The 17,561-nt window shown below is 39.0% G+C and overlaps 3 protein-coding genes across 4 annotated transcripts in view; 2 read left to right on the forward strand and 1 right to left on the reverse strand.

Moving 5' to 3' along the window:
• The window catches only part of RECK (reversion inducing cysteine rich protein with kazal motifs), a 75,560-nt gene extending 71,766 nt beyond the window's left edge, over positions 1-3,794 (reverse strand). The window contains exon 1 of one of the 2 annotated variants that reach the window (XM_007497984.3): positions 3,458-3,794. In XM_007497984.3, coding sequence (XP_007498046.2) covers positions 3,458-3,563 — 106 coding nt within the window. In that variant the 5' untranslated portion in view covers positions 3,564-3,794. The remainder of the gene's footprint in view (positions 1-3,457) is intronic. The other variant, XM_016423794.2, reaches the window with a different exon arrangement.
• Positions 3,795-6,950: 3,156 nt separating this feature from the next.
• On the forward strand, positions 6,951-7,737 carry LOC100619388 (small integral membrane protein 1-like). Its single transcript, XM_056804828.1, has one exon. The coding sequence runs from the start codon at positions 6,951-6,953 to the stop codon at positions 7,176-7,178; it is 228 nt and encodes a 75-aa protein (XP_056660806.1). The 3' UTR covers positions 7,179-7,737.
• A 3,985-nt stretch (positions 7,738-11,722) lies between these two features.
• Positions 11,723-17,561, forward strand: part of LOC100017065 (olfactory receptor 2K2-like) — a 33,034-nt gene continuing 27,195 nt past the window's right edge. Inside the window, exons 1-2 of the mRNA XM_056806314.1 lie at positions 11,723-11,864; positions 13,276-13,430. Of these exons, the coding sequence (XP_056662292.1) occupies positions 11,723-11,864; positions 13,276-13,430 (297 nt within the window). The remainder of the gene's footprint in view (positions 11,865-13,275; positions 13,431-17,561) is intronic.

Genomic DNA, 17,561 nt, shown 5'->3' on the forward strand with positions numbered 1-17,561 from the left:
AATAACTATAGAAAGGTCTTTAGGAGCATAGATCTAAAGCTGGAAGGAACCTTGGAGGTCATCTAGTCTGACACTCTCATTTTACAGACCAGGAAACTGATGCCCAGGGATGCTGATCTGCCCAAGATCAGCTGGCAAGATTTGAATCCACATTCTTTTACTGTAGAATGATTAAATTATCAAGAAGATAGTTTGGGATGGATCTTTGTTCATGCTGTTCTCCTTATTTAAATAAATCTTGTTCCTTGTTCAAGTTCAACTTCCCCCAGAAAGCTTTCTCAGATGAACTCTACATCACTCTGATCTCTCCATTAGTTTCTGAACTACTAACACTCATGGTCCCATTGTTTTGTTATAACTGTCCTGAGTTTTTCACTTACCTCCTCTGCTTATATAAGAGTTTTGAACGAAGGGACAAAGTTTAATATTTATTTTGTATTTTTTCAACCCCAAACCCTATCTTTACCTCTTCCTCCCCTGAAAAGCCTAGCAGAGTTTTAGACAGATAAAATGGAAAGTAACTATTGATTAGTAATAATCACTTGGTTTTATTTAGGATTTTTCACTTAAAGAAGATACTTTATCTGAAATACTTTTAAAAAGAAGTAATTTTCTTTATTTCCTCACGGTGAGTAAATATTTCAAGTAAAGTCTTCAAGCCTCTCTGCTAACCAAGATACTAGTATCCAAGTAATATACACCATAGTTTAATTCCTAAATACTATACTTTTTTTTTTTAAAACACTTACCTTCCATCTTGGAATCAATACTATGCATTGGTTCCAGGGCAGAAGAACAGTAAGGTCTAGGCAATGGAGGTTAAGAGTCCACTTTACTTAAAGACCTATTTTCTGCATATTTTGAACACTTGGCTCAATAGATGCTAAATGTTTTGATTGAAATCACATGAGGTCAGAAGGCAATTTGGAATTATACAAGGAAAGCTATTAATATCTGTTCATATTTTTTGGCCCAAAGAGTTCAATAATGAAACTGTACATAAAGGAGATTGTCAGAAGAACTAAATTTACAAAACTATGTATAGAAGCATTATTTGTGATGTTAAAAATCCAGAAACAAAATGTGCCCAATAATTGCTGGATGACTGAACTGTGATATATGAATATCAAGGAATATGGCTCTATTGTAAGGAATAATGAATATGAAGAATTCAAACAAACAATGGGGAAGACTTAAATGAAGTTACATAGCAAAGAAAACAAAGCCAAAATAATAAAATACATGAAAACTACAACAGTTTAAATAAAGATTTGTAAGCAACAAAATTCTGACCAAATACATGAGTCGATGTTAGAACCATACTATAAAAGTTAAAAAAAAAACTTAAAAAAAAGTTTTTAAAAAAGCCCTCTTTTTAACATTTTATAAATTGTTTTCAGGGAATGTACTTAGGTGGGTGGGGGAGAGGGGATGGTATTTGGGGCATCTGTTGTGTCAAAAACAAAATGTACCAATAAAAATATTTCTAAAGGAGTAAATAGTCACATTAGAAGTTTCCCCCCTCCTGATCATTAGTATTTGGGACAGTTTTGCTTGAAGTAAATTTCCATGGTGAAAATGATTAACAATGTTCTCAAGAGCTATGATCTGCATTAGGGGTTATATAACCTGGCTATAACTACAATGCACAGAACTTTTGCCAAGCTTCTGTGCTATTTCTAAAAGACACTATAATTGTATTATCCAAACAATTTCTATAGACCTTAACTAGTTATAATTTCTAATATGAAAGACTGCATTGTATCGGGAACTATAATTTTCTGCTACTTAAACTTCAATTGACTAGAATACTCAAAAAATAGGCTGTTTAGGTTAATATAACTTACTAAAAATTCAAACCCCCTTTAACAAATCTTTTAAAACATTTTTATGTTTGTACATTTTCCTGCCTTATTGAGTATATTATTGAATTCCTTTGATATCTGAGAATCTTGCAAGTGTCCTACAATCACAATGATTTACTTCTCCAAAGAATTTTTTCCTCAAAACTATATAAACTGAACCCTTTCCCACATTTCTAGCCTTTTGTTTTCTTCGATTACAGAATTTCTGTGAGGTATAATATGTAGCATTTCAGGTTCTATTCTGAATTCATTCTAGATTTCTAGCAAACACCCTAAGTAGAACCAAAACAACTACTTCTTGTCCAAAAGTAGAGCACAGTCCTCACCAAAAACCAAAAACCAAATAAATAAACAAAAAAAACCCAAAACATGCTGGGATGCTCCCTCAATCCAAATTCAATATTAGGACTGCTAGACTTTAAGTACAGAGCGATAACAAGTAAAAATTTAATCTTTATTATTATTATAGGAAGGGAAAGAGGTATTTCTAGTTTGCAAAAATGTCATTCCTGTGGTAATACAAACAACAAATCCTTCCAGTCCCTGACCAGAATTGGAGATGAGTAGATGCTCAAAAGCAGCAGGTTCTTTCTTTTTTGGTGTTGGGGAACCCCTTTGCCAATCTGGAACCCCTTCTCAGAATCACGTTTAATAAAGATGTTACCTGACTCCAGGTTAAGAATCTCCTGCAATCAGGCAGAGCCAGCTAGATGGCTCAGTGGATAGAGTCAGTCCTGAAGAAAGCCCTGGATTCAAATTTGACCTCAGAAGCTTCCTAGCTAACTAAGACCTAACCCCAGTTGCCTACCCCCTACTTCTCTTCTACGTTGGATCCACAAGTCTAAAACAGAAGGTAAGGGTTTTAAAAAAATCAGTCAGCCAACTAGAAATTATTAAGCACCTACTATCAAGCACTGTACTATGAGATGGGGATACAAAGAAAAGCAAAAGAAAGTCCCTGCTCTCAACGGACTCACAGTTTAATGGGGGAGACGATATGAGACCTATGTACAAATGGAATATATAGGGTGCCCCAAAAGTTCTTTTAAGTTATGAAAGTTGACAGCGGCACTAAGACTTCAGGGACACCCTGTATACAGGATAAGTTGGAGATTTGCCTCCTAAGTAAAAGTACTAAGAGTATTTAAACAAAACCGGAGAAAAGCTTCTTACAAAAAGTGGAGGTTTAAAGGAATCCAGGGAAAACTGGAGAGGAAACGAGGGAGAGGGTATCTAGGAACCAAGGGTGGGGTTGGGGGGACCCCCAGGAAAAAGCTCGGATGCGGGAGATGGAGGGTCGCGTGCAAGGAACCGCAGAGATAGGGAGAGATGGAGCAAACCGAGTGCCCAGCCACTGGCCTGCCACGGGCCCGCTTCTCCTGCCACAGGAGGCCTCGCCCAGCATCCCGACGTAGCTAGGACGGCCCCACCCTCGCTCCCTAGCTGCTTCCCTCGGGCTCTGCTTAAGCTGGTCAGTCGAAGCTGCCCTCAGCGCGGCTGCCGAGAGCCCAGAGGGTCTGGGCCGGGGCTTCCTCCGCCATGTTGGCAAAGTCTTGGGGAAGGGGTCTGGCTCGAAACCCCCTTCAACTTACCCGAAGTGCCAGGTACCAGCCCCACCGCGGCCTCTGCCACAGCCACCGCCGCCAGGAGGAGGATTATAGAGTAGCACGGGGCCGGGGACGCCTCCTCCTCCTCCATAGTGCGGGCCAGGCCGGGTCGGACTGGACTGGGTAGGGTCTCCGACAGAGATCTTTCTCCCCCAACCCCGTCCCAAATTGGCAGCAGGGGCCTCAGCGTTCAGGAAGAAACCCCACCCCCCTTCCCTTCCTCTGATTGGCTGCGAAGACCCTCCAAGCCCCTCCCTGTGGCCTCGCGGAGATTCCTAACAGTCCTGGCCGCTGGAATGCGTCCAGGAGTCAAGGCTGGGATGGAAGGGGAGGGGAGGAGGAGGGAGAGGGAGAGAGGCGGGAGAGGGGCGGGAGAGGGGCGGGAGAGGGGTGTCTGTTCTTTGTTGCTAGGACCAATCCCGGCACGCGTGCTTCTCTTCTCTCTCACCGAAGCCTCTGCACCCCACTGGTATCCACATCATTTCAGAGCTCGCAAGAGAGAAAACTATCAAAAAGTCTGGAAAGAGATTGAAATATCCAAGCTAATGCCACCATTTATATATTTAAAAAAAATTTTTTTTTTGCATGCGTGCTCTTTGAGGGCAAGAACCGTATTTTACCTGGCTTTCTTCTGCCTCTAGCTCGTAGAGCAATGCCTGGATATAGTAAACACCTATTAGATGCTTGTTAGTTGTTGACTGAACTAGACTGACTCTTCCAAGTTGTTGAGTCGTCAGGGACTGTGAACTTTAAAAAAAGTAAACAGAGCAGGCTCTAGGAAAAGTGTGAAGTGGATGAATTTTGACCATATTCCTGACCCTTTCCTTAACCTTTGCCTTCTTATCAGGTCTTCTATACAATAATTCAAGGGAACAGATGCATTTATTAGGTACCGTTTAGATTTTATGGTACCTGAAAGAAAACACAAAAGACTCAAAAGAATCAATAATTATGCCCAATTCTGCAAACATAAAGGGAAGCAGTGGAGCACATCCTATGGTGCATGTATTGTGTTGAGCTGTGCCACTTATGGTGGGCCATGGGTACTGTGAGAAATTAGTGCTTTGGTTCCCCTGGTAGCAACAGGGGGAGTGGGATGGTCAAAAGAAGATAGGCAGGAAGAACTGCCATGTAATGAGATGTGTTCTTTTTTTCCCCTTAGATTCTTAAGTCCATGAATCTAAACAAAGATCCTGAAATAGACAATTCTAACCTTTGAGGGCTGCCTTGTGATATTGAGGGCTTAAGCATACCTGGTTCCTTCAGGTAAATTATGATTGGCATCAGGAGAAAGTTTCTGCAACGATTCCCACTTCAGATAAGAAAGATTTAAAGGGATGTTAAGCATAAACACTGACCTGAAATGGATGGCTTAGAGCACAGATCTTAAGGGAGTTGTTGAGAAGGAAGATAAAAGAGAAATAGCTATTTATCAGCCCTAGGAAGCACTCCATGTCTAAATGTTTTAAGCATCAACTCCTGGAAGAATATGAAATGTACTGAATTATTTATTGTTTTGTGCTTTAAGTCTGGCAATGTGCAACTACGAGCTTTTTGTGACTTAAGTATTTCTTTTGTGTGGGGAGATCTAAATAGTTATTTTATACCTGATTCACATTATACATTACCTTTCTCTTGTCTTCTGGGGAGACCCCAGACTTGCATTATAACTAAACTTTATGTGGTTTTCCTGTAGAGATCTTTGGTGGAGGCTTAAGGAGTCACTAACAATTAGAAAGAACGTGACTCTTTTCTGAGGGGCAAGACTCTCCCAGGATTGAACTCAATGTATCAAAATGTTCCCAGAGCAAGGGCCCCTTGCTCACCTCCAGTGAGATTTTTATTACACACACAAAGGACTGGAAATCAATAGGATTCTCCTCAGCAGGAAATCTTAAAATTCTCCAGACTGGTTAATATCACCACCCTCTAGTCTGAACTGTCTTCAAAAGGGAAACAAACTTGGAGGATGTTAGACAAATAATCCTTTAACACCCTTTTGGTGTGGCAGGACCAGCTCAACTATGATTGCCACAATTCATTCCTTAAAGCCTGATTTGTGGCTGCTATGAAGGATCCTTTCCATAATTAATATAAGGATATCTTTGCTATTTAGGATTTTATAATTTGTGTTATTCTTCTTTAGTATTGTAAATAAATTGATATTTCTAGAAAATGCACATATAGCAGAGAGGGTGGAGAATGGCTTATAGGGAAAATAGATATATTTTGTTTCCTTTAGTGTTTCTTCTCTCCACTGTTCTCCAAGAGAGACTTGGGTTCCTGAGCCTGCTTGGCTCTCCTCACAGAGATGGGGGTGCTGAGCTAGAATTATGTCTACTGCTGCTATAAATATTATGTCTAGAAAACAAAGTTCAGGGTTAAACCAAATTTCTCATATTTATTTCTTAATGGGAAAAGAAAACCACAAACTTTATATCCAAGGCTTTACTCTCTCCCTACCAAATAGCAGTTGTACAATAAAGACACATAGCAAGTAGCAAAGAAACCTATTTATCCATAAAATACATTCTGAGCATACAAAAAAAAAAAAACAGGCAATAAGTTGTGTTTGACACACCTACTATAATTTACTGACCCCAGGTCTACCACAAGCCAAAGCTAACAAAATAAAATTTTAAAAATATACCGATATTTTAAAAAATCTATTTATCCAAGTTGATAGCCAAATAGAAATCAGAGAACACATATATACAAATATATATCATATATACCAGACAATATAGATTGCAAGAGCTGACCCACTGAGAGTGAGGTGACTCATCTCAACCAGACAGTTCCAGATCTCACTCAAGGGTATAGGAAGAATGATTGAAGCTCTACATAACAGCTTCTTCCTAGAGCTTTTTTCCTTTTTCATCAGCCTTAGGAGAGGTTGGCATCATCCATCTTCTCTGTCTCTCTGTCTTTCTGTATCTGTCTCTGTCTGTCTGTCTGTCTCTGCTGGAAGCACACAGAGTCTGAAGAGACCTGATCCCTCTTCTCTTTAGTGCTATCCACCTTCCTGAAAGCACTGGGCATTGATCTCCACCAATGAATAAAGTTCCATACAACTGCCCCTTTGAGCCAAGGTTACAAATAAAAAGATACATACAAATGCATATACATTTGTAATTGCCTTCTAACCCATCTCAGAGATACAAGATACTGCAACATATGAATCATTAAACAAAAAGAGCTGAGTAAATGTTAACCTAGTTACTGCGTCTATAGCATGCTTCAAATTCGTGGAGTTAAAAAGAAAATCAGAAATTCAGGCTATCAACAATCTTTGTTCTTTATTTAGCCATAACACCTGTTAAGAATTTATGGGGGAGGGGGGAGAGAGAGAGACAGACAGAGAGAGAGAGAGAGAGAGAGAGAGAGAGAGAGAGAGAGAGAGAGAGAGAGAGAGAGAGAGAAAGGGAGGACTCCGCTCTAAGGCCAGTCCTTTCTCACTCACTCCCACCTTGGAAAGATGGAACCCCAGGAGAGTGCCTTCCAGTACAGCCAATGGAACAACAGCCAGGATGAGGTCAGCATGAATGTGTCGACCCCAGAGAACTCGGGCTGTGAGCGGGTCTACAATAAACTATGCACCGGGAAGCTGGGCATCGCTATGAAGGTGGTAGGTGGAATCGTTCTGTTCTGGGTCATCTTCATCATCGGCTATGTCACTGGGTACTACATCCATAAGTGCAAGTAGCAATTGTCTGAGCCTGCTGTACAACTTTTCCGAGGAGCCCTCCACCCCCCCAGAGACCTCTTACTACCTGGCCAACACCATCAGACCAAGACTGGCCCTTGGGGGCACATACACCTATAGAGATAGACACACACACACATATACATAAAGGGACAAATATAGACCCATAGACTCTTTTCAGAGAAAGAGAGGATACGCTGAAACAAATACAGAGGCAGACACTGGATGAGAGAGATACACCAAGCCAAAAAAATTGGCCTGAGAGAGACTAGAAAAATGAGACAGATACACTGATACAGATACACAGAGATGCTAAGAGACAGACATACAATTAGGTACACTCAGAAACAAAGACATTTTTAGATGGAACAGAGATTGGCAGGACAACACAGAGACATACAAGCTAATTTACCAAAAGACTGACACAGAGAAAAACAGACACACACTAACAACAGAAACAAATCTCTTCTCTCCTGTCCCAGGATAGAATTCCAGACCAAGCCATCCATAACCCAGCCCTCCCCTGCCACATTCCAGCCCCAGCACACTCTGTTATTGAAGCCCAGGATGGCAACTCTCATTCCTTCCCTCCTTGGTCACTCCTGTTTCTCCTCACCAACCAGATAACCTCTCCTTTGGACCTGTGGCTGCCCTCAGACGGCCAAGAAAAATGAGAGAAGCTAGGAGGCAGTTTTATCCTTCAGAAACTCCCCAGGGATGGCTTATGTTCACGGCTACAGTCAGACCCAGAGTCCCTATGCAGTCTCTACCCACCCCTAGCCCATTGTTGGTGAAAGCAGGACCTAGAAGGGAGAGAACCATTTGGTTGGTGAATGCCACAGTGGGAACTCATTACCAAACTGGAACTCAGAATGGGAATTAAAGCCTCTTCTAGGGTTCCTATCTAGGGTTGCCCATCCCTGCTCTAATCACAGAGTGGGGAAGTTAAATCTGTGTCTTGATGTGAGACTATTCCTCCTCCTCCCCTTCCTCATCCCTCCACTAGCTCTACTATTTGAGAAATTTGACACATTTTGAGCCAAATTTCTATAGAAATTTGTTGAGGAAAAGGAAGGTAATGCCCACTCATCTCCCTCAAGATTTTTTAAAAGAAAGGCAGCATTGTATGTAGCAAAGAGGGACTTTTACCATCTATAAAATGTGACAGACTAGACGACTTTGAAGGTCCTTTCCATCTATGGGAGTGATTCAACATGGAATTCTAGCAAAGTCAAAAATTTCCCATGGTTCCCAAAAGTCAACAGGGAAATTCCTAGCCTTACCTCTTAACTCCTTGTTCAAGCTCCATGGTCCTCCCCTAGGCTAAGAGGCACTGGCAGCTGTGTCACTGGTCTCTGTGTGTGTAGGAGGAAGGTCTCAGCCTTTCAGCCCTGGGATCATTGTAAGTTATCCCCTCTGGTTATTCTTCTGCCCTTACCTGGATTTGCCCTCAATTGCTGCACATAAGTCCCAGGGAATTCTATTCCCCTGGCCTGCCCTGAAGGTAGAAAACCCCAGTAAATCTGAATTGGAGGGCTCTGGTATTTCTGATGGACCCTGGTCACCAGTTCCACAAAGACTTAGAGCCAGGAGAAAGCGGTTCTATCCTAAGGAACCTTCCTTCCTGATCCCTGACCTAACCTGAGAGGCAGGGGCTGAGCCATGGAAGACTGGGTTGTCCTGGGTATTGAGCCCCAGCTTCCACATTCCCCAACCCCTTCCACATGCCTGCTATTCTTTTCAGAGAAGCAGAATAATAGAATGGGAAAGAAGAAATAAACACTAGATGGGAAAGATTAAAAAAAAAAAACAAGAAAAAACAAGCAAAAAAAAAGAATTTATGGCTAAATTGGCAAAAAATTGGAAAATGAGGGGATGCCCCCCAATTGGGGAATGGCTGAACAAATTGTTGTATATATTGGTGATGGAATACTATTGTGCTCAAAGGAATAATAAAGTGGAGGGATTCCATGGAGACTGGAACGACCTCCATGAAGTGATGCAGAGTGAAAGGAGCAGAACCAGGAGAACATTGTACACAGAGACTGATACACTGTGGTACAATCAAATGTAATGGACTTCTCTACTAGTAGCAATACAATGATCCAGGACAATTCTGAGGGACTCATGAGAAAGAACACTCTCCACATCCAGAGGAAGAACTGTGGGAGTAGAAACACAGAACAGAAACAACTGCTTGGTCACATGGGTCGGTGGGGCTATGACTGGGAAAGTGGACTCTAAATGATCACCCTAGTGCAAATACTAATAATAAGGAAATGGGTCTTGATCAATGGCACATGTTAAACCCAGTGGAATTGTGCATCAGATATGGGAGGGGGGAAGGGAGGGAAGGAACATGAGTCTAGTAACCATGGAAAATTATTCTAAATCATCTAATTAAATAAAATTTTAAAAATATTTTTAAAAAAGAATTTATGGCTAGGAGCAGTTACATGGCTTAGTGGATAACCAGGGCTGGAGACCAGAGGTTTGAGGTTCAAATCTGGCCTCAAATACTAATTAGCTGTGGGACTCTGGACAAGTCACTTAATCCCAACTGCCTAACCCTTATAGCTCTTCTGTCTTGAGAATGATACTGGGTATTGGTTCCAAAGGAAAAGGCAAGGGCTTAAAAAAAAAGAAAAAAAGAATTTATGACTATTTGTGCAAGGGATGAGTCTTGAGATCTGAGAAAAATTTTTGAGAGACCAACTAAGGCCATGAGAGAAGGCTCCTATCTTTCTAAGAAAAGACCCAATAAATGTAATATATCAACCATGGAATCTCTTTGCTTCTTCAACCAAAGGAAATACTTGAGGATCTCAAATCAGCTAAAGGAACAGAGGGAACAGATAACACCCACTAAATATTACCCTAGAACCCCTAGAAATAGTGGAGGAGAATTGGTGAAATATGACCATGATACATTGGAGATAGTGCTTTTCTTATATAAATAGGGGTGGTTGGGAAACCATATCTGGTGCTATTATTTGCCATAAGTTGATGAGACACAGATTTTTGAAGATTTACCGTATCCTCCATTTCCAGACTTCCTGGGCCTGTCTGTTATCAACTAGTGGTGTCAAACACAAGGAGAAAAGGAAGTCACTAAACCAAACATAAAGATCCCTTCAGGCCACATATTGGCTTAGTTTTAAAATGTAATATTATTTATATTTTATTGTATTTTTGTTTATTTTATTAAATATTTCCTAATTACATTTTAAACTGACTCAGTCTGCACTCAGGAGTGTTGTGGGCCCCATTTGACAATCAGCTTTGGGTCTGACACATCTGTTGTAAAGAATATATTTAGTACATTCCATTTGGATATGTAAGTTTTGTGCATGGCTTACCTTTATCCTTCCTAGAATGAAATCATTTATTTAGACAGGCTTTTCCTGCTGAATGTAGGAAATAGTGACAGGGGAAATTAATCACCTCCCTATTCCAAATTATTCCCTGTGGAACTAAAATAGCATTAATTCATCGGATATAGTCTCTCTTTCCACAAAGAAGCAGACTAACTTTCCTAGAATAAGAGCAATAGTTTGGTCACCTCCTTGGAAGGAAATCAAACTTAGAAAGACAATACGCTGACATTCTAGTCAATCTTTTTTTTTTTTACCCCTTAGCTGCCCAGACAGTCTTATTATATTGCTCTGAGATCGAGGATTCTCAAAGAAGGGAAACACAATTATGATTGTTAGGTAGCCTTTTCCCATCAGACCTATTCAATCTGAATACTCCATGCTATTAGCAGAGTACCATGTCCACATCCTTTGCTCCCCCATACTATCCCTTCAGTTTCCTTGACACTGATCCCCTTTCAGGAGTCATGCGGATATTCTATTACTGAGGATCATGATTCTCTTGATAGAAGGCAAGATGCTCAAACTCTAGAATGAGGGGTTTACCCATAAAACAACTAAAATTCTAAAAAACATTTTTAAACTGAGGACTTGAGTTCAGGATTGTCCAGAATCCACTTTCAGGTTACATAAACATTTCTCCTTCTGCCATATGCCTCCCTAGGCACTCTTGATATCCCACCACTGGCAAAATGTTGCCATCTTTCTGTGCCAGATTCCCATATTCCCAAGTATTATACATATATTATCTCTTTTGATCCTCACAATACCCTGGGAGATAAGTGCTCTTATTATTCCAAGTTTACAATTGAGGAAACTGAGACAGACAAAGGTCAAATGACTTGCCCAAGGTCACACAATCAGTAAGTGTCTGAAACCAAGTTTGAACTCATGTCTTCCTGACTCTAGAATTAGGAACAAAAACAGTTTAATCTTATTGGATCTCTTGATTTCTCCTTCCCATTTCCCATTTTATGCTTTTCTTGAGTTTTATATTTGAGTCAGATTTTTTTATTCAGTTCTAGTCCTTTCATTAAAAATACTTGAAAGTCATTCCTCTGTCTTCCTCCTCTCATATCTCCTTCTCAACTGCTGCTGCTGCCACCATTCAAGACCCCCAGTACGCTGCCACTTTCTGTAGTCTCCCGCCTCTGCCCAGCAAAGGGGAACATGGCCGATATAAAGCTTTATAACATCCTCGAAGTCCTCCTGGGTGCCAGTGAAAATAAACTCAAGAAAGCATATAGAAAGTTGGCTCAGGAATGCCACCCTGATGAGAATCCAAATGCTGGAGACAAATTCAAAGAAATAAGTGTGTCATATGAAATTTTATCAAACCCTATGAAACAGGAGTTATATGATCACTATGGAGAACAAGGCCTTTGAAAAAGTCGTGGTGGAAGCAGTGGCATGGATGATATTTTTTCTTACATTTTGGTAGTGGACTGTTCAGTTTTATGGGTAATCAAACTAGAAGTCGAAATGGTAGAAGAAGAGGCGAGGACATGATGCATCCATTCAAAGTGTCTTTAGAAGATCTCAAACTGCAACTTAGCAAAAATGTTCTTTGCAGTGCTTGCAGTGGCCAAGGTGGCAAGACAGGAGCTTTATGTAGTGCATGTCGGGGTCCAGGTATATGAATAATGATAGGACAGCTGGCTCCTGGGATGATACAGCAAATGCACTCTGTGTGCTCCAATTGTAATGGAGAAGGGGAAGTAATTAATGAGAACGATCATTGTAAAAAATGTGAAGGAAAGAAGGTGATAAAAGAAGTAGATTCTTGAAGTCCATGTAGATAAAAGGCATAAAACATGGATAGAGAATTACATTTACTAGAGAAGCAGAACAGGCTCCAGGAGTAGAACCAGGTGACGTTCTTTTGCTACAAGAGAAGGAGCATGAGGTGTTCCAGAGAGATGGGAATGATTTATAGATATAGATAGATAGATAGATATAGATATAGATATAGATATAGATATAGATATAGATATAGATGATATAGATATAGATATAGATGATATAGATATAGATATAGATATAGATGATATAGATATAGATATAGATGATATAGATATAGATATAGATGATATAGATATAGATATAGATGATATAGATATAGATATAGATATAGATGATATAGATATAGATATAGGTATAGGTATAGATATAGATATAGATATAGATATAGATGATATAGATATAGATATAGATATAGATGATATAGATATAGATATAGATATAGATGATATAGATATAGATATAGATATAGATATAGATGATATAGATATAGATATAGATGATATAGATATAGATATAGATATAGATGATATAGATATAGATATAGATATAGATATAGATGATATAGATATAGATATAGGTATAGGTATAGATATAGATATAGATATAGATATAGATATAGATATAGATATAGATATAGATATAGATATAGATATAGATATAGATATAGATATAGATGGGGCTTGTTGAAGCACTGTGTGGATTTCAATTCACATTTAAGCACCTAGATGTCTGTCAAATTGTGGTGAAATATCCACCTGGCAAAATAATTGAAGCAGGCTGTCTGTGTAGTTCAAGGAGAAATGCCACAGTATTGTAATCCCTTTGAAAAAGATGATCTTTACATAAAGTTTGATGTACAGTTTCCTGACAACAACTGGATTAGCCCAGAGAAATTTTCTAACTTGAAGACTTTCTTCCAGCTAGATCTGAAGTTCCTGATGTGACTGGTGACACAGAAGTGGATCTTCAGGAATCTGATAGCGCTTGGGGCCCTACAAGTGATCAGAGGAGGGAAGCTTATAATGACAGCTCTGATGAGGAAAGTAGCCATCATGGACCTGGAGTGTGCCCATCAGTAAATATTGCTTTAAAAAAAAAGTGCACAAGAGGAAATACTTTCCAGTTTTGCATGATTTCTTTTCCGTGATCCAGATGGATTGTCTAAGCAATTCAAATGAACTGATGGACATCTATTGCTGTATGTGTAAATTTCAAAATTGATTATAGTATCTCCAGAGTATATAATTTAAACTGACCATAAGGCTTTAACATAATAAAGCGCTTGAAAGGGAAAAAATACTTGAAAATCCTATATTTCATTGAATATCAAAATTTTTCTTTTGAAGGATAAAATTTGGTTTTACTGGATAGGTGATTCTTGGTACTAATCCTAGATCCTTTGCCTTCTAGAATATTATATGCAGACCTTTTGATCCTTTAATATAGAAGATGCTTAATCTTATGTTATACTGACAGTGGCTCCATGATATTTGAATTATTTCTTTGCAAAAGCTTGCAATGCTTTTTCCTTGACCTAGAACTCTGGATTTTGGCTATACTATTCCTGGGCATTATATCTGGTATTCTCTTTCTGGGGATAATCAATGTATTAATTCAATTTTTATTTGGCCCTCTCAGTCTAAGATATTGGGGCAGTTTTCCTTGACAATTTCTTGAAAGATGATCTCTAAACTCTTTTTTCAATCATGGATTTCAAGTAGTCCAAAACTTCTTAAATTATTTCTCTTCAATCTATTTTCATTTTTAATTGTTTTTCCAATAAGATATTTCATGTTTTTTTCTGTGTCTTATTGTTTCTTTGAAAAACAAATAAAAAGGGACAGAGTAAAGATAGCAGCTTAGAAGCAAGAAAAATCAGTTCTACTGTGAAAACCCTTCCACACCAACCAAAAAAAAAGTGCTTCAAGGGGGACAGAAAACCAAATCCAACAATAAGACAGAGCTGTGGGACCCTCCTGCTCAATTCTTTTTTTTTAATTTAAAAAATTATATTTTATTTAATTAGATGATTTAGAATAATTTTCCATGGTTACAGGACTCATGTTCCTTTCCTCCCCTCCCCTTACTCCCTCCCTATATGACGCACAATTCTGCTGTGTTTAACACATGCCATCAATCAAGACCCATTTCCTTATTATTAGTATTTGTACTAGGGTGATCTTTTAGAGTCTATTTTCCCAGTCATAGCCCCACTGACCTATGTGATCAAGTGGTTGTTTTTCTTCTGTTTCTACTCCCACAGTTCTTACTCTGGATGCAGATACTGTTCTTTCTCATATATCCCTCCAAATAGTTCTGAATCATTGCATTGCTACTAGTAGAGAAGTTCATTACATTTGAATATACCACAGTGCATCAGTCTCTGTGTACAATGTTCTCCTGGTTCTGCACCTTTCACTCTGCATAAATTCCAACAATGATCACATGGAATTCCTCCAGTTTATTATTGCCTCCTGCTCAATTCAACTTAAAAGGAATTTAGAGAAGATTGAATCCTCAGGTTTAAGGAAAAGAAAGAAGAACGGTCCCAGTGCCCCTCCCCCCCTACTGAACTCAGTACTCAGGCTGTTGGTGAAATCTCAGGGTGAGGGCACTTGGACAGAGTGCTTTGCTACCATGACTATGTGAAGCTCAGGGCTCTGACCACAGCTGGCAAGGAGGCAGTTAGAGGAGAGAAGCAAAAAAGAGGGCAAAATGATTGTAGTCTTCAGCCACCATACCTCCATCTTGGGCTTCTGCCACTGAAAGTTTTGGCCATACATTCAGTTCTGCAGATCAATTCAACTGGCTTAATCCTGTTTATTAATAGTGCAGAGAAGAAACCTCTAGTGGGCAGAAAAGCTCAAACTCACAGAGCTAGCAAGCAACCAGAAGAGCAAGTGTACAGAATAGACAGAAAGCAACTTCAGCAAGACAGAGCCACAGGTCTCTCCTACTGGATTCAACCTGAAAGGTACACAGATGAAGTTGAATTCTCATGTATAAGGGAAAGATTCAACACCCCTCCCTGATCTACTACACTGAGATTTGTTTTAAGAATTCAGCTGACTGTGATTCCAGGGTGAAGGCTGCAGCCACAACAGAGTACCTTGGTACCACCACAGAAAGCTCAGGGCTCTGACTGTACAGTTGGCAGGGAGGCAACTGGCAGAGAGGAGCAGAAGGGAGGACCAAAAGTAACTACCTTCAGCCTCCACACTTTCACCTTCAGCCTCTGCCAACGATTTGGCCTCAGGGCACATTAATACAACAAGTCAGCTTGATCAACCTAATCCAGTTAATCAGTAGAGAAGAGAAGAAGCCCCTTCAGGGCAGAAAAGCCCAAACTCACAGATCCAGCAAATAAACAGAAGAGCAAGAATATAGCCAATAAGGAGGGGGAAAGAAGGAAAAAATATGAGTAAACAACAGAAAAAGAAAAAAGAAATTGCAATTGAGAGCTTCTATTCAGATAATGAACAAAGAACAAATGGAGCAGGGGAGGACCAAGGAACCCCAAGCAAAAACTCAGAAACTCCAGCAAATTGGACTTGGGCTCTGAAAGAACTAAAAAAAAATTTCAAAAAACAATTAAGAGAGGTTGAAGAAAATTGGGGAAGGAACTTAAAAAGCAGAATAGGTCATCTGGAAACAGAGGCACATGAACTAAAACAAGAAAATAGTATCTAAAAAGCCAGAATTGACCAGCTCAAAAATGAGGCAAAGAAAGTAAAAAATAAAAACAATGACCTACAAAGAAAAATATATCAAAAGGAAAAGGATGATCAAAAAAGTTATGGATGAAATTCAGTCTTTAAAAGTTAGAATTTAATAATTAGGAGCAAATGACTTCACAGGGCAGCAAGAATCTATAAAACAAAATCAAAATAATGAAAAATTGAGGGAAAACACATCATTGATTTAAAAAAAAACAGACCTGGAAAATGGATCCAGGAGAAACAATTTTAGAATTATTGAACTACCAAAAAATCATGACAAAATTAAAACCCTGGACATCATTCTACAGGAAATTATCCAAGAAAACTGCCCTGATATTCTTGAACAAAAGGGTAAAGTAGAAATTGAATGAATCCACAGATCACTTCCTCCATTAAATCCCCAATTGACAATGCTCAGGAATGTTATAGCCAAGTTCAAAAACTTCCAGACCAAGAAAAAGATACTACAAACTGCTAAAAAAGAAACCATTCAGATATCATGGAGCCATAGTCAGTATTACACAGGACCTAGTTGCATCCACACTGAAGGACTGAAAGGCATGGAATATGATATTCTAGAAATTAAGGGAACTGAGTCTACAATAAAAAAATCAACTACCCAGCAAAATTGATTATATTCTTGCAGGGGAAAGTATGGTCATTTAATAAAATAGAAGATTTCCAAGCACCCCTGAAGAAAAGACCAGATTTAAAAAGAAAATTTGAAGTCTAAATATAGAACTTAAGAGAATCACAAAAAAGGTCATTAAGAAAGAAAAAAATGTTTTAAGGGACTCAAGGTGAAATGATTTATATTAATTTATGAAAAGATAATATTGGTAACTCTTAAAATTGTTATTATCATTGGAGTAACTAGAAGAAGTATACTTAGAGGGTATAATGATAAACTGTATAGGACAATATGACAAATATATATATACAAAACTGGGGTAAAAAAGAGGATAATAATGAAAAACAAATAAATCCTTATCTTCTGTCTTAGAATAAATAATATATATTAGTTCCAAGGCAGAAGAGTAGTAAGGGCTAGGCAATGGAGGTTAAGAGATGTGCCTACATAGCTAGGAAGTGTTTGAGACAAGATTTGAACCCAGAATTTCTTGTCTCTGGATATGGCTTTCAATCCAGAGAGCTAACTAGCTGCCCTCTTGCTGTTTCTTAGTATCTCATGGACTCATTATCTTCCTCTTGCCCAATTCTAAGTTTTTTTCTTCATTGAATCTTTATAGCTTTTGCCCCATGGATCCAATTTTGCTTTTTAAGGAGTTCTCTTAAGTGGATTTTTGGACCTTGGTTTTTTGTTTGTTTGTTTGTTTGTTTTTACCATTTGATTCTGTTTAACATTTTTAAAAACTTTAATAACAGATTTCCACATGAGTTTTCTGAAGTTATATAATACAAATTGTCTCCCTCCCTTCCTTACTCCCCCCTCCCAGAGCTGGCAAGCAATTCAATATGGGTTATAC

Source organism: Monodelphis domestica, chromosome 7 (genome assembly GCF_027887165.1).
Source record: "Monodelphis domestica isolate mMonDom1 chromosome 7, mMonDom1.pri, whole genome shotgun sequence".
NCBI lineage: Eukaryota > Metazoa > Chordata > Mammalia > Didelphimorphia > Didelphidae > Monodelphis > Monodelphis domestica.